The sequence below is a fragment of the Struthio camelus genome, chromosome 11, assembly GCF_040807025.1.
Source record: "Struthio camelus isolate bStrCam1 chromosome 11, bStrCam1.hap1, whole genome shotgun sequence".
Taxonomy (NCBI): Eukaryota; Metazoa; Chordata; class Aves; order Struthioniformes; family Struthionidae; genus Struthio; species Struthio camelus.
This window is the reverse complement of record NC_090952.1, coordinates 12,196,050-12,216,439: the sequence shown is the minus strand read 5'-3', so window position 1 is coordinate 12,216,439 and position 20,390 is coordinate 12,196,050. Positions and strand designations below refer to the sequence as shown.

The 20,390-nt window shown below is 37.9% G+C and overlaps 1 protein-coding gene across 3 annotated transcripts in view; it reads left to right on the top strand.

Moving 5' to 3' along the window:
* Positions 1 to 20,052, top strand: part of LONRF3 (LON peptidase N-terminal domain and ring finger 3) — a 28,722-nt gene extending 8,670 nt beyond the window's left edge. Inside the window, exons 3-14 of one of the 3 annotated variants that reach the window (XM_068957737.1) lie at positions 1,205 to 1,323; positions 2,019 to 2,141; positions 4,411 to 4,566; positions 5,537 to 5,780; positions 6,493 to 6,583; positions 9,999 to 10,113; positions 10,545 to 10,666; positions 11,337 to 11,495; positions 12,586 to 12,748; positions 13,585 to 13,734; positions 14,466 to 14,626; positions 18,598 to 20,052. In XM_068957737.1, coding sequence (XP_068813838.1) covers positions 1,205 to 1,323; positions 2,019 to 2,141; positions 4,411 to 4,566; positions 5,537 to 5,780; positions 6,493 to 6,583; positions 9,999 to 10,113; positions 10,545 to 10,666; positions 11,337 to 11,495; positions 12,586 to 12,748; positions 13,585 to 13,734; positions 14,466 to 14,624 — 1,601 coding nt within the window. In that variant the 3' untranslated portion in view covers positions 14,625 to 14,626; positions 18,598 to 20,052. Of the gene's footprint in view, positions 1 to 1,204; positions 1,324 to 2,018; positions 2,142 to 4,410; positions 4,567 to 5,536; positions 5,781 to 6,492; positions 6,584 to 9,998; positions 10,114 to 10,544; positions 10,667 to 11,336; positions 11,496 to 12,585; positions 12,749 to 13,584; positions 13,735 to 14,465 lie in introns of all 3 variants that reach the window. The other 2 variants (XM_068957738.1, XM_068957740.1) reach the window with 2 other exon arrangements.
* Positions 20,053 to 20,390: the final 338 nt, after the last annotated feature.

Here is a 20,390-nt window from a genome sequence, read left to right as displayed (position 1 = left end):
CCCGCGGGGGCCGAGCTCGGGGCTGCCCGCCGCGTCCCTGCGCCCCGGCCGGGGACCCGCCGCTGCCGCCGCCGCCGGGGGGGTCTCTCGAGTGCGAAGGGAAAGTGGGTCAGGAGAGCAGCGCGTTGCATAAGCCCGTAGCCGGCGACTCCGGCCCGGGCGCCCTGCCCCCTCTCCCGGGGCGGTTGTGTAACCGGTGAAGTGAGGCAGGAACGGGCCGCGTTCCCGAGGCAGCCCGCCGCTCTGCGCGCCCGGCTCGCAGCGGAGCGCCGCCCGCCGCCGCCGCCGCCGCTCCTTCGTCCCGGACTTGCCGGTCAGCGCCGTTCTCGGCGATCTGTCGCGGGATGCGCGCAGGAGCCCGTTGTTGAAAGAGTCCGCCCGTTAGTAACGCAAAGCGAGCTGCGGAGGATTCGGTTCAGGTGCGGTACTGTGAGCTGCCAGGCAGGCGTCGGTAAAGCCAGCTCAGTTTAGATGCCTCATCGCTCGTAAACGCTACAAACGGCCGTGCAGTGAAAACTTCTGGCGTTGTTAATCTCGTTTGAGAGCAAGCTACTAGTACTGCGTACGATGAACGGGAAGTAAAGGCAAAATATTATGAAGAGTTTCCTTTAAATAAAGGGGCTATCAAACAAAAGAATACATCCTTAATCTGGTACGCGTTATATTTTGATACTACAACACGCAGTACGTGTAACTGAGAGATCGCTTTCTCTATGTTGCTGCGGTATTTAGCTCATTATTTTAGTTATCAGTTGTCTTCCTGTGTTGAACTATAGCCTGAAAAAATTTTGTGTGCCATTCAAAAGCGTTGATCGTAATAATTTCGAAACTTCTGTCTACGCTGTGAAAGCGTTACTCTTGCCACCTTAAATGTTTCCTGTATATTTCTATGAACCATCTGATCCTCTATCTGAGCTGCTAATTTATTGTACGAGTGTCTCAGCGTTTGTTTATGCAGCGTTCCCTGCAGTTATATAATACACAGCTGACATTTTGTCTGGAGTTGCCCAAAGAGGTTGCCATATTTGATTTAGTACATAGTTATTTAAAGAATGGGCGCGTTGGTTGGTTGGTTTGTTTGTTTGTTTTAACAACTTTGGAAGAGCAGCACATTTCTTAAAAACAAAAAAAAGTTCTAGGGAATAAAGCTTATGTAACTAATTTTTAAATAGTTTTAACAGGCCAATTTTTCTATTTCCTACAGCTCCAAATGACCACTTACTATACAGCAACCGGTCCCAGATTAACTCTACTCTGAAAGCTTGTGAAGACGCGTTGCATGATGCAGAAACAGCATGCAGACTCCAGCCGTACTGGTTGAAAGTAAGTTTTGACTAGAGTTGTACTTTACTTTAAAACCTTTGTGCTGCACCAGTTACAAAGCCATTAGGTTGTTCAAGGAGAACTGAATGAGAGATGCTTTAAGTCTTGTAACTGACGTGACTCCTGTGACTTACAGACCTTCAACTATGATATCCTGGTGCTTTCTGGTGTGAGGGAAGAGAGCGATAAGCAACACAGGCCCTTCCTGGAGGATGAGCTACTAAACACTATTGTCTTTGACCTGAAGGAATCTCAAGTTCATGCATGGTCTCTTAAAAACTGAGTGCTGTGCTTACATTTTGCTATAAGCTATAATAGATATATTTCTATAATCACTAGTTTAGGAGATTTATGGAGGGGAAGTAGATTTTTCCAAGATAGAGTATGGGATTCCTCAAGCTTCAACTGTGTCAGTGATCAGCGGGGCTCAGATGCTGGGAGAATTATACTTACTGGAGTTAGGGAATGTCCTATTCCTTCCTGTAAGAGCTTGTGTATTTGAAGAATTTTCAGGACCATTGCAGTTAAAAATCCAGACACTGGTGGTATCAAGGTATAAGAGACTGTTGGAGTGAATACTGTCTGCCTAACTTTCTCTTCTCTGGAAAGATCTTCTGTAATTTCATCTTGCTTTAATTGAATATTCTCACAGCAAAAGGAACAAAAGCTGCAATTGTGGATATATTTCATTTCAGGGTCACTTAAGGAAAGGACAAGCATTAGCTAATCTGGGGAAAACGGAAGAGGCTTTAAGAGAGTTTCTGTTCTGCCTTGCTCTAGATACTGGGAACAAGACAGCCCAATCTGAGGCTCAAAAGGTGAGTTCCCTAAATCGAGATCTGCTTAATCGTTTTCAGGGGCACATCAGAGAAGAGGATAAGAATTGCCTCTCTCTCTTTCTCTCACCCCTCTCTCTTCAATGGATTGCTGCAAAGGGCAGGCTGGGGATATGTATCGAGAGCGTTGTTCAAATTTTTGTCGCATCCATTGCTTTATTTGAAGGTAATGGAGGTGGCAAGAAAACATTATTAAGCAGACGCTGTGTGGAAACAGTTACTCATGGTGTTAGCATCAGCAAAATTGAAATAAAATGGAGTTGTTAATAATCACCACCCACAGACTATTGTGATTCCCTATAATCAAATTTCTAATCTGTTTCCTAGCTTGGCAATGTATTACCAATTACTGAGTGCAAAAGAGGGGGAGTTGCTATTTAACATTTTATCAGGCCATTGACTGGTAGAACGCAAGACGCAGCACCCTTCCAGCTCCACTTGGGAGCAGCAGCTCTCTTCCTAGAGCCCTCGTGCGCTGCTCCAAGTATAAGCATGTGAAGGGGCCAGGAAAGGAACCAGTCAGCAAAAGAAGAGATCTGCTTTAAAATAGTTTCAAAGGTTGACAATAGTTAATGCTAAATAAGCAATGTAACGGATCTGCAGTAAGCCTTTTTCGAGTAGCAGCCTAAGTTACAGTTTGTGGAATCTTTCACCTTTCCCTTTAAAGGGGTTTTGTGAAAACTGTTAATTCTGTTTTGTACACCTCTCAAGAATTAATTATGGCTTCCTTTCCTGGAACGAATTTTTGGTTTTTTACCTTTGACTCTTTTTTGTTTTGTTGCTTATCATATGCTTTTATTAGCATCCCAGCAAGGACAGCTTAATAGTTATTATGCTTTACCTTCATCTTATTGAATTCTGTTTTATGGCAGTGCATTCATGTTTTTGTCTGTGGCTGGCGGGATGGGAAATTGTGGGCTTCTGAATGCCATAACGTGACAAGCTTTCTAAAAGCACAGTAGAATTCTTACGGTAAAGCTCTGTTCACGCAGGTAGCCGAGAAAGTATGATCTGGATAGCTGTGCTGCAATCAGATTTTTATCACGTTTTGTATGTGGTTGAGATTTCCATGTTCTGTGGGTTTTTCTCTCATTGTTCTCTCAGGGTTTTTTTGGTTGGGGTTTTTTTTTTCCAGCATGTTCTATACAGTCTTTCACTGTTGTTGTATCACGACTTGTTCTCGTAGTCATGCAGGGAGACTTCCTGTGTGCTAGAGCAAGAAAAGCAAGAGCAAACAGATATGTTTCTAAATTCAGACTCCAAACAGCCTTATCCAAGACAGCTAATTTCTGAGCAGTGCGGTTCTGAGGAAAACTATGCTGCTTGCAACTGAAAGAATTGCTTGCGCACTCATCAGACACAGAGTTCACCCATGATGTAACATTCTACTGGGTCATTTCCAAGCCTGTTTGCATAACAGTGACATATTATTTTTTACAAATTCTTCAGGTGCAGCTATGATGTTCTGTTTGTGTTACCTGTCCGTCCGCATTAGTTTTGACATAAGAGTATGATCCTGTGAAATTCTTTTGCCTATAAAAAGACATCTTAGCTTTCATGTGGCTTCCTCATGTATTGGCAGGATCACCCCAGTAGTATGCTGAAATTAGTTTTTAAAGCATGTGAATTTTCCATTCAGCCCTTCTTGTTTTTTTCCTCTTAACTAATCATCTGATGAGCTGCACTGTAGTACAAGTGGCTACAAATTGCCAGTTGATACTAATTCACTTATTTTCTGATAGCAAATGAAGACAATTTCTGTTCTACTGCCTGTTTTTTTTTTTTTGTATTGTCACATAGGTGAATTAAAATAGTTACAATTTACAGTGTCAGAGACGCTTTATTTCTTTGAACATGGATTCAACCTATGAAATGAGTGCTTTCTGTATTAATTAACTCCAGTGAAAGTTTCTGATGTGCAGCAAAAATGTATTTGAGAAAGATGATGTTGATTCCTGTTGAGCTCTAAGCTGTAGAACAAGAGGACAAAGGCATGTGTGTGCCGCTTATCATAGAGAATGGTTAACAGCATACCAGCTTGTTTAACTCCAAAAAAAGTCTCTTCTCTTTGTTAAGCCTATACTGCAGCAATTTTTGTATTTCTTTTTGCTTTCACCCTACAACAAAGAGCACTTTAAATGGTTTTAAAATATCAAGGCTGCTTCTTTCAGCTATTCCCTTACTTGTTTTTTTGCTTAGAGGATCCAAGGAAAAAAAACTAAGCAGTGAAGTATTCTGTTTTATATCACAGCTTCTACTTAGTTTATTTTCACTCATCCCGGGAAATGCTCAGGAACACTTACCTGATATCCTGCAGCTGTTGTCACATCACTCTAGATTAAAGGGGAATCTCCTAAATTCAGTGGGATCTGGAGGCACCAGCCATAACCTACAAAGGTTGCTCAAGGTAAAGAAATTTTATGTGTGGTTTTTAATTTTGCTGTGTGTTTTATGTTCACATTGGAAGTCTTCTCTCCTTTTCATCTCTGGGAGACCAGATGATGCATTTCCTAAGATTTTTTTTTCTGAGTTTCAGAATATACATAACAAAATGTGACTTACTGGATTGACTTTAAATGACTTCATCCGTTTGTTAAATACAAGCCTTATGTTGTTGTTGTTCTCAATTCTGACAAAAAGTTGAGAAGGTACTGTCCCTGTAGCTGTCTTTAGCTCTTCAAAGTAACAGGTAGTAAAAAAGAGCCTCTGAAGTGAAGCAAGTCATTTGAGGGACACTTCTTTCTCCTTTCTACATACTACATGTCACCACAGGTCCTGATCAGTCTGCAATATCTACTTTCAGGTTCATCTGGGGAGTTGATGTGACAAGCTGATAGGTGATATTCTGTGAAATGGCTGTTAATTGGTTGTAGCCAGAGCAGGATAGAGAATGATCATTTATCCCTTACAAAAATCAGTCTTGCTGAAGGAAGCTCTGTGTACTTTCTCTTTTATACGTTTTGTGTGTTTATGCTGTTTCCTTAGAATAAAACTCATGTTGCTCTGGTTGCCTTGATATGATGATTGATGCCATCCTTATGATATAAACAATATATATTTTTCCGTAGGCTAAGTGATAACAATGTTTCGTCCTGCGATTTAGTCAAATTTCTGCATGAATCAGGTTTCATGACCAACCCATAAAGCCGCACATAAAGGCTGAAAAAAATCAGTGCCACGCAGGAGGAGGGTTAGTTTGAAAATATTTTCAATTAAAATCAGACCCTGATGCAGCAACTCTCAAACCGCTGTGTCTTGACCTACAAAGTCCTTCCTGATGATCCATAATATTAAGGCTTGTTACAGGTTTTGGGCTTTTTTCCTTTACAAAGCTGTTTGAAGGCTGATGTTTTAATGTTGGTTCTCTCTTTGCACAGATAAATGTGGAACAGAAAAAAGGTTTTCCTGTCCAAGAGAAACAAAATGTTACTACTTCTGGCAGTCTGAGGAAATCTATACAGATTACAGAAAGTAAAAAGGACTGCTCGGGGGAGGAGGACAAACTCGCCTCCATATCAGAGTCTGCCTTTCTCATTTCTGAGAAGTGCAGCCTTCTGAAAAGGAAGTGCTGCTCTGAGGAGATGAGGAGCGCTGAGGTGCCCTGCAAGCTCGTGAAGAAAGGTATGTTTAGTTAAGCACAGGATGAGTTCCACGACGCACAATCAGTGGAATTTTTTTCTTACTTAGAGGAAGAGGCTTCAAATTAGACTTTAGTTTTCATATCTTATCTAGTCAGGGTACGATGTTGAACTTGGGATGCTGCACCTTCCTTGTAAAATTAATTGTTAGTCTGAAAAAGGGCTAAGAAGGCTGGGTCAAGTGCTTGTTTATCAGAAGACCTCTGACTCTTGTAAGAAACATTAATGCTGTGCGTGCTTTTGGCACTTTCTGGTTTAAGTAAAATATATATGTTATGCTTACAAGCATGAATTCTCTTTGCTTATGACATCTCAGATCCGGCCTTGTTCTTGTGCTGTGGGATGCATTTGCAGTGGCATGACAGAAGAATTTGTCCCATTGTAGATTTCCAATGCTAAAAAATGTTTTGATGTTAATTGTTAATGGAAGGCTAAATTCAATCTTCTGTTAGTGGGTATAATGTCACAAAAATTAAGGAGAGGTATGCTAATTTGTGCCAAAGCTGAATTTGATGCTTTGCCTAGAAATTACTCTAATGAGGCTAATGGTTCAGTACGTGCAAGTAAATACATGTTTAAATACTGGACACTGTTTCTGGATACACAGGAAAAAATTGTCCCTGAAATTCTGCATTGTTTACGTAGTTCTGTCAAATCATATATTGTAATATGCTTTTTTTTATCATTATTGATAGATTCAGTTGAGATCAAGGGAAGTAGTGCTGGGCACCATATTCCATTTGAATCTGTGGATCCATCAGATTTGGACTGCTCCCTGTGTATGAGGTATCCATTGTTCTCTCACGCGTGTCTAGTTTTTAAGCTTTATCCCTTTCCCTCTTATGATCTAGAGATTTCCTAGCATACTTTAACTTATTCTTCCTCTGACTTGAAATCTGCTTTTATTACAATTATTATTGCATTAACAAATTTCTAGGTGTTTGGTTCTGAACACTGTTGATGAATAGGAACTGTTTGATTTGGCCAAGACTAGTGATTGGGAAAAGACAGATAAGGTTATGTGAGAGTTAAGCACGTGAGTGAACATGTCTGAAAGATTTTCCCTCACCAGTTACACGCGCACATAGTGCACAAGTCCACAATTTGTCCTTTGGAATTAGTAGAGCCATATATGACATTTTATAACACATAAAATAGCAAAGGGAGCGTGTTCTCTGAATAGTCCAAGTTTGCATGTAAAATATTATGCTGCTGCTATTGCAGTAGGAGGATCTTGCAAGCAAAGAGCATGTTTTTTCTCTAGCACGTACATGTGATGCACTGAATTCCTGCTTTAGTTAACTAAGGCCTCCATAACATTTGCTTGATTATCTCTTCTGTCAGTTAAGTAACAGATTTATTCTCAAGGACAGCAATGACTTAATACAAACAGAATTGTTAACTTTCTCTATTTCACTACTTTTTTTTGTAGAAACATTTTTAACTTTGACAAATATACGTGTGGGTTTTTGTTTCTAACTTTTAGAAAGAAATATCTGTGAGGGTGACTGAGCATTGGAACAGGTTGCCCAGAGAGGTAGTGGAGTCTCCTTCCCTGGAGATATTCAAAACCCGTCTGGATGTGATCCTGGGAAACATGCTCTAGGTGACCCTGCTTGAGCAGGGAGGTTGGACTAGATGATCTCCAGAGGTCCCTGCCAACCTAAACGGTTCTGTGAATATTGGGAAGGTGTTCACAGCACTCTTACTTCTGCAATGAGTTTTGTTTCGGCTGTCTTTTTAATTACCCATACTTATAAACAAAGTATGTTGGGGCTAGTCTTGCACTGTATTTTAGATTCTGCAATAGCAGATGGCCTCTTCATGGAATTCATTTATTTATTTTTTAAAAGGCCTGAAAAAATGTGGATTTCCTTTTGTTTTGTTGTTTAAATGCTTGGGGGGGTTGGGGGGCAGGGAGAACTCAATTTATTTCAAACAAACAGAAATCTTTGGGGCAACAACTGCTGTGTTGTTTAACTCACTAATGCTTGGAATAAATCAGGTCTGCCCCCTCTCCCTCTGTCCACCTACAGCTGAAACATGCTCCAAAAGTTTACACAGCTGTCAAAACACTTGATGCTACTAAGAGCAAAACGTTCTTCTAACGCGAAGCCACACGATTGGTCTTAGCTGGTTTTAATGAGTCTGCATGTTTATGATCGTTGTGTCCAAAATGCATTTTTCAGATGTTTTTAATAAAATTAATTAACCCTATTTCCTCATCCTCTATATTACATCAGAAGCAGACGGACTGCAATACGTTCTTAAAGGAATTAGCTTAAGGATTTCTGGTTCCCTGAGAGCATAGGGGATGCTAGCACCAATTCAGTATTTGCAGTCACAAATACAGGCTTTACATCCAGAGGTGTGTAAACTTTAACTTCATTACAACAATGAAGGTTTGCACTAAGGGAAGCTGTCACGAGACCTTTTTTCACTGTTAATATTAATACAGATTGATCATAATTATTTCCTGCCATGTTCTGAAGAAGTATTTTAGGGATTTGGGTCCTAAGATACCTTGGACTAATTACCTAGTAACCTACTGACCTGTTCACTATTAACTGCAGGAGCTGTTATTAACCTGTTTGTCAGCTGGTGTGGCAAAGTGTTATTGATCTATGTTTCTGCAGCAAGCAGAAAATAGAAACCAATGGTAAAACAACACATTGGTGAGAAATAAGGGAGCGTTACTCAGCAGGAGTGAATGTTTGGCTTCTACCACTATAATTGCTTAAAATGCTGTCACAAGAAATCTTCCTACGTACTATTTCTTTCTCCAAGTCATGAGGCTCAGTCCAGGCCCCAATAGAGTGCTGTGCTGGCCTCAGTGAGAGCTAGACTAGACCAGGATCATGCACTCTAACAGGAATTTTTTGCCTTAATGCTAACGTTTCAGACCAAGTAAGTCACCGCTGAATAACTACGTATGCAAAAAAAATGCTTACTGAAAGATATTTTAGAAGTTGGTATTTTGCATAGTTCAAAGCTATAAGTAGTCCTTATGCTGTGAAGTTTCTGTTCTCTAAACAATTACCAAAGAAGAGTTCTCAATTATATGGTCACGTCGCAGTGAGATAGGTGTAGCATTTTAGATATTTCTTCGTATGTTCCCTTGATTAAATGTCAGTATTTATAGTAACTAGACATTTAATAAACTGGCTATAGCAATTTTGTTAAGAGCCAATTATGTTCTTAAACATACTCATATTGTTGAAGATATTAGTAAACGTGGGTTTACATATTTATAATTTCTACATGTACAATAGCAACTTAGCTTGCTGCTTTGATAAACAGTAATATTTTAAAGTAAACTTTTAAATTTACTTAAACTAAAATTTAAGGTCTCAAATACTAGTTTAAATGCTTAGATAATGTGTTGTAAAAAATTTTCATTTCTAGTTTTGAATATTTTATTTTAAAAAAACATTAATGTTTGCATTTCTTGAAGGTACTAATTGGTGAGGCAACATCTCTTTGTCATATCGTATAATCACAGTATCTCATAATCAAATAATGAAAACAAAAATCCCTACGTGTCACAGAGGTACTTAAATGGTTAAAGATTAGATACTGAGATACTTTGAAGACCTAGCGTTCTGTATTTAAATATTTTTCTAGATGAAACGTGAACCTAAAGTCATGTGTTTTCTAGAAAAGCAGTCATTTGAAGGTAGAAACTGTTTGTGTTCCGGCAAAACTGCATTTCTAGTCCAGGTTAGAGTTAGTAAACACATTTTATTGCAGTAACTTTTACCTGTACTCCTACTGCAAATAGCTATTTTGTGCTTAGCTCTACATATACAAGTAATTGCATTGATTTCCCCAGGAACGCTTGTGCAAGTATTGCTCATTTTCGTTAGAAAAACTCAGAAGGTACAACTTCTGCTACTATTGATCGCTCACATAGGCTAGGATTTCATTTTTCTCTATCTGAAGTCAGTGACAAAATTCCACATCACGTTCACTGACATCAGAATTCAAGGGCTGCCTTCCATATTAGGTGGCAAAAGCAAAGTCTGTAAGCTGAATAAATACAAAAGTTGGATGAAGAAATGAAAAGCACAGAACAGCTTTTCCTCAAGTACCGAGTCAATAGTTAAACTAGTGAATGAATACAGCTGCTTTGGTAACGGCTTTTTCTTTTACTTTGGTACACGATATTGTTGTCTTTTTGTTTTTGGATTTTCCAATCCAGGCTCTTCTACGAACCTGTCACTACACCTTGTGGGCACACGTTCTGTCTGAAATGCCTTGAGAGATGCCTGGATCACAACCCAAAATGTCCCCTGTGCAAAGAAGGTCTCTCAGAGGTAATGATGCATGGATTTAGTCCACATAAATTAGAGGGCAAAGAATAGGATCAAGTAGCACCTTCAGAAACCTCTGGTATTTTCAAATTCAAAAGAAATATTACATAACTTAAGAAAAATGTGACTTTTGGGATGTCCTGGTGACTAACAAAGCGTGGATAATCTTCTCTGTTTGAACTTTAGGACCATTTTTATATGTGGAAAATCTGGAAAGGGAAGACAAATCACCTAGGGACTGGCTAAGACAATGCCTGTAACTTAGTGAATAGTTCAGTAAAAAGCTCTTCAATGGTAGTGCAAGCTTAGAGGATTGTTTTTAATGTGCAATAGACATAAATGGAGCTAACATGGTTACCCGGTGCATAGGAACAGTACGCTTGGAAATGCTAGACGTTATTAGATGACTGCTTAATTGTCCTTTTTTGCTGCAGTGCTTGGCTATGAGGAAATACTGTAAAACGGTACTAATGGAAGAGTTGATAGCTAAATATCTTCCAGAGGAACTCACTGAAAGAAGAAAGATTTATGAAGAGGAAATAGCAGAGCTTTCGAAGTATGTAATCGATTTATTTAAAACCAGTCTAATAGGAGAGCTGTTGGCTAACGAATGGCTCCTGCTGCTGCGGAACATGAACGAAGCTGCTGACAAAGGAGCTTCTTGGTCTGTGTCGTGTGATTCAAAGGCGACAGGGGCCAGGTGAAATTATGCTTCGAGTAGTATAACTAGACACTGTGCTAAACAATAAACAGAAGCAGAAGGAATTGAGGAGAGCTGCACAAGGTATAACGCAATGTTGTTGCTTTCTGTGGCCATTTATGAAAGCCTCAGAGCAAGACAATGGGTGGAAGCGGAGCCCCACAGGCTGGGAGCTGGAAATTACTGTGTAGGAAAGAAAAGGGATTAAGGAAAGTAAAATGAAGTAAAAACAGTAATAGAAATGCATCAACACTCTTACTAGCAAAACCAGAAAGCATAACTAAAAATTATTCTACTAATAACTGGAATATCAATTTCCATTATATTTAGGCAGCTATCAGTTTAAGGGGAAAAATAATTTTAGTTTTTACTTAGAATAAAATCTTAATTTAGTTTAAAAATGTTGTCTCTTCAGTTTAAAGATACTGTAATTTCAAAGAATACCTTACTGCGTAAAATGTATGTATTTTATCTCTCCAGTATTTTGATAAAATATCATCTCTGGTTTGTCCTTTCTTTCCTACAGCCTAAATAAGAATGTTCCTATATTTGTCTGCACAATGGCTTATCCTACAGTCCCATGCCCTTTGCACATCTTTGAGCCATGTTATCGACTGATGATTCGACGGTGCATGGAGACTGGCACCAAACAGTTTGGGATGTGCATCAGCGATCCTGTCAAGGGGTGAGCAAGCAGCACATTTGGAACATGCGATCTACCCCGTTTAGTCCAAGGCAACTCCCTTTAGAGGAAGGTGCAGAAAGGTCCTTGGCTCTAGACATTTATGTTACAGTCTTCCAATAGAGAAAGTTTCTTTCTAGTGATGACAGTTAATGACATTGAGAAGATCACAGTTTGTCTCTTGAGCACTTGGATCCTGTCTAATGTGACTGCCCAATTTTTGGAACCTACAGCTAGTATGTATGACATGAAGTTGAGTTGCAGACTACTTATAATAACGAAAAGGAAGTGTATTTTCTATTACTCTCAGTCTCTTTAATGCCTTGGCACAAGCAGTCAAATTGAAATGTCAGTAAGGCATAGGATGTTTTTGTTTATTTTTTTAATTATGAAAAGAATAACCAAGCTATTGGGATAGATTTATATCGTCATGGTGTTCTGAGTATAGCAGAGGCTGCAAAGGTGTAACAAGATCTTCCTAAGGACAAACTGAGCGTTTACATTGAGCCATTCATTTACAGTCTTATGTACTTTGACCTTAACATGTCCATCTCTGAATTGAGCAGGGTTTTTGGAGTTTGTTTGTTTGGGGGGGGGGGGAGGGGGCTTTAATGGTATACACCATAAGAAGTATGGTGTAACTTTGTATACAAAAATAAAACAAAGTAATTAAAAAAAAAAAAAGCTGAAATTCTTGGGAAAGTATACTTTATAGATTTCATTTAGTTCTAATACTCTGAACTGCACTGGTTCCTTTGTACAAAATGACTGAATGTTTCTACATATACTTTCACCATATGTTTTTATATACTTCTCAGCCATGTAAAACTTTTGTTTCTTCAGAAATTTCCTTTATTCCAAAACATGTAGTTAGTGTTAATCAGATCAGACAGCCTGAATCTTCTTGATAGTTTTGAAAACAATTGTTAATAATCTGAACTCTAGAGCAGGTTGGTACTATGAGCAATATAAATAGAAATGGGCTGACTCTGGTAAATACCTTTGTGGTACGGACTGGCTGTGTGGCAGTTCTGTGCAACTAAAGGTTGACAGAATAAGACTTGTTTACTTGTTTTTGTTCTGTTTTAAATAGGTTTGCAGATTATGGCTGCATTCTGGAGATAAGAAATGTTGAATTCTTTGCTGATGGTCGCTCTGTTGTGGATAGCATTGGCAAGAGGAGATTTAAGGTGATACAGCACAGCCAGCGTGATGGCTATAATACAGCAGATATTGAGTACATTGAGGATCAAAAGGTGAGTTTAGAAACTTTTCATATAAAGTGTATTAAATCTGAAATTCTAAATACATCTTATCTTTTCAGTGAGTTCCTTTTTTTTGTAGTTGCTTCTAGTAAAACAAACTGTGGTATTTACTAACTGTTTGTGGTTAAAGAGGGGAAAATAGTAGTTACCACATGCACACGTAGACAGCGTTTTCTGAAGAATGTTTCCTAGAGGGTTTTAACAGAAGACAAAAAGTGAATCCAGGATGAGATCTTAACCAGTCTTCTAGATAGAATAATTTTTTGCAGTTTATAAGAAAAAAAGCTTCTGTTCTCATGGAAGCCAAATGGAAAGCTCCCATTTAGGTAAGTGGGAGCAGAATTGGGCCCAGAACAGCTTTTTATGATTTATATTATTTTTTTTTTTGAATAGGTAAGTAATCAAAGTATTCTGGCTGATGTATGATCTTTTGCTATACATTGGGAAGATAAAATGTGTATTCTAAGGAGTGGGTAGATAAATTTAAAAAAACTTTGCACAAACTGTTCTGTTCTAGGTAAATGGGATATTCACATAAAGGTGATTTCATTTAGCAATCTGGAAAATCTTTATTCTGCCACTCTTTATTCTGCAAAATTGTCTTTGGTTTAGAATACAAAACAAGAAGGTGAAGGAGTTGATAGATGAGTTTGTTTTAGGGGAGGAGAAAAAATTACTAAAAAAAGATTAGTTTTCAGGATTTATCATGGAACTCCTTCAACATCTCTCTCTCTTTCTTCCTTTCCTACCAAAAAAAAAAAAAAGTGGTGCCTTCTCTAACATGGAGACTGAACTAATAGTAACCTTCCTCTCTTTACTCATTTCAGGTGCAAGGGCAAGACTATGCTGCATTACTTGTTCTCCACGATTCTGTCTATGATCAGGCATACATGTGGTTTAACTCACTCAAACAAGCGCTCAAAAGTCGAATTCTCAGTCATTTTGGTCCAATGCCAGCTAAAGATCCTGACCCACAGGTATCCAAAATCAATGGTTTATGTAACTTCTTTTTTAGAGACAGAAATCACAAGGATAAGCAGTAAGCTGGGAAGCGTGCTCTTTTTATGATGAAAACAGGAATCCTCTTCACTTATCCTGCATAAGCCAAGTATCTGCATTATGTTGCCAGGCTCCAGTGGTAGTGGTGTTATGAAAAGAAGTTCATATTTAATATTGATAACTTACTGAGAATACCTAAATTATTAATCCCAGGAGATTTATAAGCTTTCTTGCCTACTCTATTTCCCCAGCTGAAAGAATAAGAGAAAACAGAGGCCAGGAATCATGATAGTCTTGTTCAAGGATTGCAAATGGCAGGAATCTTAAACTAACAGAATATAATGACAGAAGTTAAATATGAAGAAATAATGTATAAATTATGAAGAAGGGAGGCAAGTATCCCAAATATTTGGGTCAATAGTAACATAAGAGCAAAAAAAAAAAAATCCAGAATACCTGACCTACATACTGTTGCTAGAAATAGAAATGTATCTCCCTTTCCCCACCTTTAACATCCTACTTTTAGGAAAGGTGCAACTTGGCTGTAATTTTTGTTTCAGGCCAACCTGTAATCACGACCCATTAGGTTGGCAGTTAGATAGCAAGGTAGCAAGCAGGTTATCAAAATACTATATCTTTAAAAGTTCTTCAAAAACAAGACCTTACTATCTAAAGTTAACCTAACTTCTGATTTTCTCCTTTGCTGCAGGCTAACCCTAATGGGCCAGCCTGGTGCTGGTGGGTCCTAGCTGTCCTTCCACTTGAGAACAGAGCTCAGCTCCCTTTCCTTGCCATGAAATCCCTCAAAGACCGCTTGAATGGCATCAGACGTGTCCTTACATTCATGTCTCGTACAAGATCACGGTGATGGTGAGGAGGAGAGCTGTGATGTCTTCCACAGTACTTGACTGTAGAGTGTCTCTTGTAACTTCATCTAACTGCAATAATGTCTTACAGATCTGAGTGTCAGGATGTTTCAAGCCTGAATTTCAAAGAAAATAAGTTATAAAGAGCAAAGGATATTTATGGATGCTTCAATAGTTTCCTTTTGGAACTCTTTCTGAGATGTTTATTCAATCACTGCACTGCTAAATTAATAACAAATGTGATAGAACAAAAAAGTGATCTTGTTTGCCATAAACCTTTTAAAAAGCTTAAGAGGTTTTTTAATTTATTTTTATTTTATTTTTTGTAGTGGATAAAGGAAATTGTGCAGTTTAATGTGAAGCAGAAATAATAATGTTAATGCATTATTTCAGTGAACTGCGAAGTCTTTTATTCCAAATGGTTCAGGTTTTATATATAGCATTGTGTAAAATAATGTTCACAACTTCCATTTGATAATTTATTTTTGCACTATGATTATTTTGTTTGTTTCCAAATGTATATTATTTATGTGTACATTCTCTAAAGGAAAGTGAGTCGCTCTATTTATTTATAGTGTTATTACCCTGCATTTATGACTGGGGAGGAAACAACGATATTAGCAGTGCACAGCAGCTGCTTTAGTCATTTTTTCAGTATATTTGTGTTCAAATATCTTGAATGTTTTTCTACTTATCCCCAGTTTTATAGCAGCCTAAGAAGGATTTTTTTCCCCCTGAAACAGCCTGCCATGAAGTCTTCAAAACACACAGATTATCTGAGATAATTGAAGCATAGTTGTTAGAATTTGATCCGACACTTGCAGCTTGGTCCCTGCTATCACAAAACAGTCAAGCATGTGCTTAACCTTAAGCGTGAGCTTTTTAAGGGCTTTGCTAAATTCAAGTATTGACTTCAGTGGGAACTGGCCAGAGGGGTGACTGAAGGATCCATTCCTTAATATTCCACAGAACAGAGAATAACTTGGAATTAAATTGATACTTGAACTCTTTCTCGCAAAAAGGAATAATGGCTACAACAACTGCTAACAAAGAACCACAATATACAAAAAGTGGTTCCTCATAAAAGAAAACTGGAAGTTTTGGTGTAATTTCATTGTAGGTTATTACATAGATTCTTTATATCAAGCCTTGTCGTTGTTAAGATCTTGCTTTATTTCTTTTTTTAATTGTTTGGTGGGATTTGATTTTAGGGGAAGGGGCGGGGGGTTGCTTTGAACCGTAGGACTCGAAGAAGGCAGTTTGTGCCACATGAGAAGGAATGTGAAACATGCTATTTATTTCACCCCGATCTTCAGGTTTCTGTTAGCTTCAAATCTCTACCCAGCCACTGCATTTTCCTTAGCAGAGAGTGGGTAGTGTTGCTAATAACAGCTAATGCCCAAGGAGAACGAGTGGATTTTAGGGTGATCGTTTCTAGCTCTAATGCAGATAGAAACAGGGCAGAACGGAGAATAGCAGTAACTTGGTTTTGGTTTTAAAGCAATAGTTCACTTTTTCACTGCTTTTATTGCTTTCTGTCTGCCACTTTCTGGGATTGATCTTGCCTCCACTGGGATGAATTTAGCTTTCACTGATTTCAATGCAAGCAGTACTGGGCCTTTTATTCTACACTACTGTTTTCCTTTTCAGTGGAAAAACAAATGAGTTGAACTGAAAATACTGTGGTATGCTACAAGTTTCTGTGTTATTTTTATCCAGGATAGCACTGTTTGCCATTCCATGCCTTTTGTGGAAAAATGCAGTAGAATTTAATGCATTTTTCCATATGGTTTCTGTACCATTATTATATCATCAGAAATATTTACTATATAAGAGTAACGTCTGCACCCTTAAGTTTCCATAAAACTATGTTTCCCCTCTTGTTAAATTCTATAGGACTTTTCCATAAGGCTACAAAGAAACTAATGGAAAACTGAAACATGTTTCAACTTTATGAAGGAATATGTATCCTGTATTTGCATTTAGCTACTCTAGAAATGCTACAACTCCTTTCCATACTGCTAGATTGCTTCACTTTTTTCTGTAGATGGTACTTTACATGCTACTCTGTGAATAATGTATAGAAATACGTACACATTCTGAACAATAACAAGTGTGGTGGCTGAGGCCTGCTATGGCATTTGTCTTCGCAAGTCAATAATTAAGTGATTTTTATTTGTTTGGAAGTGAAGCTGCATTAAATACAATTCTTCCTTAAACTATTATGTATTAATGCATAACATAAGGGGCCCATATTGCTCCCATAGAAATAAGCTGGCATTTTTCCTCATATTGGTGAGAAAAGGATCTTAAATATCTCTCATTTTTAGACTTCCTCACTGATCTTGTTCTTTTTCCTGCATGCTACATCTTCTACGTGCTTATATTCTGCCTATTTCGTTGATTTAGAAATTGCCATGGGAAGAATCCTTGATTTTTTTTTTTTAAGTGACTATTGTCCTTTTTTATTAGCCAGAGGTAAAGCTGCCAGAATTTCCTAAGCAGAAATTTGTGTGCGTGCAACTGTAGTCATGCACACCCAGTGCATCTGTTGCAACCTGAAAACACTGGACCTGTTGCACATAACGCATACAGTTGATTTGCATGTACACAATAAATCCAACAGAGAAAGCTGATCTGCACATGTACAGCAGCATTCTGTCTGGGACTGCTCTCTGGCCACGCATCCTAGATCAATGTATAAAGTGTGCAAAATCTATCCATGGGGGAAAAAAAAATGAGGGGAAAAAAAAATTCCTGGGACATACAAACCTGTTCAGGAAAAACTGGATGAAGAGTAGCCTTAGCCTTTGGTGAGTTAAGATGATAACGATTCAGTAATGAGCTTTAAAAACAAAGATATTTCAATTATGCCACAGCATTGTTGAGCTTTTCAATTGTATTAATTGGTGCAATTATGTGAATGGAACACTTATTAGAAGCATGAATAAACAGCTGGATAGATTTTAAAAATACCTTCACTTTAACTATAGCTACAGCATTGATCAGATAAGATGCTAATTGGAGGGTATTTTATTTGTGCTTCTCACGGTATTGTAGACACCTATTTGTTCCATACAGAGTCTTGCTGATCTTACTGAAAAAAATCATGACTCAATCTTGCATTTCCTTTATGGCTGGAAGTATTGATTAGTCTGTTGTTTAGGGCATAAGCAATACATAGGCTTTTTGCTAGCCCTCCATCAAGGTTAATTTTCAATTGATGCTAGATCCCCCTGAGTTAGGATTACTAAAATCAATGGAAATTTTTTGATTCCATGGAAATGTGATCAGTCCCTCCTAAAAGAAGGAAAATAGAAAAAGCCACTCCCCTGTGAGGTGGGGGGAAAAGGCTCAAACTATAATTAAATAATCACCAGTCTCCAAGAGAATATCATGTGCTAAGCCACCTAAACCTCTCCTGGAGGCTTCTTGAAAGCTTTAGACTTCCATTTGTGAGACAGTTTTGTTCATTTGTGAAATCTCTTCACTCTTCCGCAAGTGAAGTATTTAATGCAAATACATTAAATAACAAAGGCTGGCTGTGTCACCCTTCCAAATATCTGTATGTATGTACATGGTTTCTAATTAAAAACAGTCTCTCAGATAAGTATTATGTCGTCTTCCAGAAAACTTATTTATCATTCTCATGTATAGAGCAATTTCTGACAGTCATGGCAACTTTCCTTTGTTTTATATGCTACTTTGGCTAGCAATAACTTAAAGGAAAATATTTCCATGAAAAATTGGCTGGCATAACTTGGTTGAAAGAAAACCTGAGGTAGGAGTAGATTAATTATGAAAAAACATCAAACCCAAGAGTGACCTCAGACACAGTTGTAGAAAGTTGTTTAGTAGTGTTAATGAAATGATAGAACGGTCTGGATCTAATTGACATTCTGCTGTTAGTTGTAACTAAATTCCTCTTATTACTTTATTTTTAATTTCAAGTGCTTCTATCTTCTCTTCCTTTAGCATGTAGCAATAAGAAATACCATCTGTCATACTGAATGGCTGATCTATTGCTGGGCCTGTGCTTCCGTCCTGTATGACTGACTGCTCACTAACAGAACACCTGAACCATTGACGACTTAATTCAAAGATTATTTTAATCTCTGGGGGGAAAAAAAAGTTTGGATTTAGCATTTAAATTTATGCTGCATAGTAAACTGTATAGGGAGAGAGCTTTATGGAAAATCAAGTTTTGTGGTTTAGATGGTGATTTAATGATTTCTGCTTGGTGCTGGAATTTTACTAGTGTTCAACATAATGACAGGAGTTAGAGTTCAATGCAATGTTTAGAAATGGAGAACATATTCACAAACTCTTACTTAAATGGTAGTTACTCTACTTTTTTTTTTTAATATGGAAAATCTAATGGAACTGTATGCACTTAGAGTAGCGTGCCCCAAACTGCTTCAGTCTGCACGTCCTACATCAGGTAAGCTCAGGCCCCCCCTTAGTTTTCACTTAATTTATCAGCTTTACAACCTAACTTGTAACTGTGCAGCATATAGTTTACCATCTGGTGATCTGGAGTCTCTTCCAAAGCCCAGTAAAGCACTGGAAGACTTACAGCTACAAAAAGAAGGTAAAGTTTCAGCACAGTCACTATTCTGAAACACACTGCTAAAACATACTGTCTGGGACCAAGAAACTAATCTGCTTAGTCAAGATTAAAATGGTGGATAATAAATAAAAACTGAACTATTACACTGACTTACTCATCCAGGTATCAAGTGAAGTGCTTACTAATGTCAGAGTTTCATAAGGTCTAAATTAACCCTCACATAGAAGTGCCTGTATTCTGTTATTGGCTGCCATTCTTGAGCTTTTTCAGAAAGTCATAGCCATATATTTTATAGATATACACACACACACGCACCTTTAAATCTTTACATTAAACTCGCAGAACAAAGGTTTACAGAGCAGAAGTGTAGCAAAAACAATGTAATAGCTTCTATAACGTAATGGCAATGGAGGGGAAACGTACAAAAATCAGGAGGAAAAGACTATCTGTGTAAAGATGTCTTAATACGACACCGTATAGTTATCCCATTTAATTCCATCAAGCTATGTGGTTACAAGAGTGCCAGAAATATATCAAGCCATTTTAAATAAAAACAGTTCTTTGTGGGCTTGTGTATTCCATTTGTTTGTAAAACATCATTTTTGTGCACTGTACTGAACTTGAAATGAAACTTAAGTTATACTCTTATATCACTGAACAGAGTACTGTTCAGCTACCTCTGCATAAGATTGAAGTACTTTATTTTTTCCAAATTTGTTTGCATTGTCATATACAAATATTTTTTAAAAAAATCATAGTCCAAAGAACCTGTATGTGTTTGTAGATGTACTTATAATTATGTTGTACTGACAGTCTGTGTGGAGAGTTGTGTTTGCTAATTAAAATTTTTGTGTTCTTTATTCTTTGGCTCTTGTAACAAAGAATTACAAAGATGGAAACACTGAATAAACATGGCAATTACAATTTCAATATTCAAAAAGGACAAGAAAGCATTTGAAAGTTATTTTTGCTCAAGATAACATTTCTCATGCATCCTTAAACAGTTTCATTTGTCTATCTTCAGGAATGCTCTTCCTGATGCGCTCTCAAACTCTGACTACTGCAGTTAAAGATAGATAGAAATTTACCTTTAACAAGGGCTGTTGTTACACCAACTACTTATTTCTGCAAGTTTTCATAATACAGCAGTTGGTTTTCATATACTAATGGGCTCAATCATAAACTATGCAAACCACTC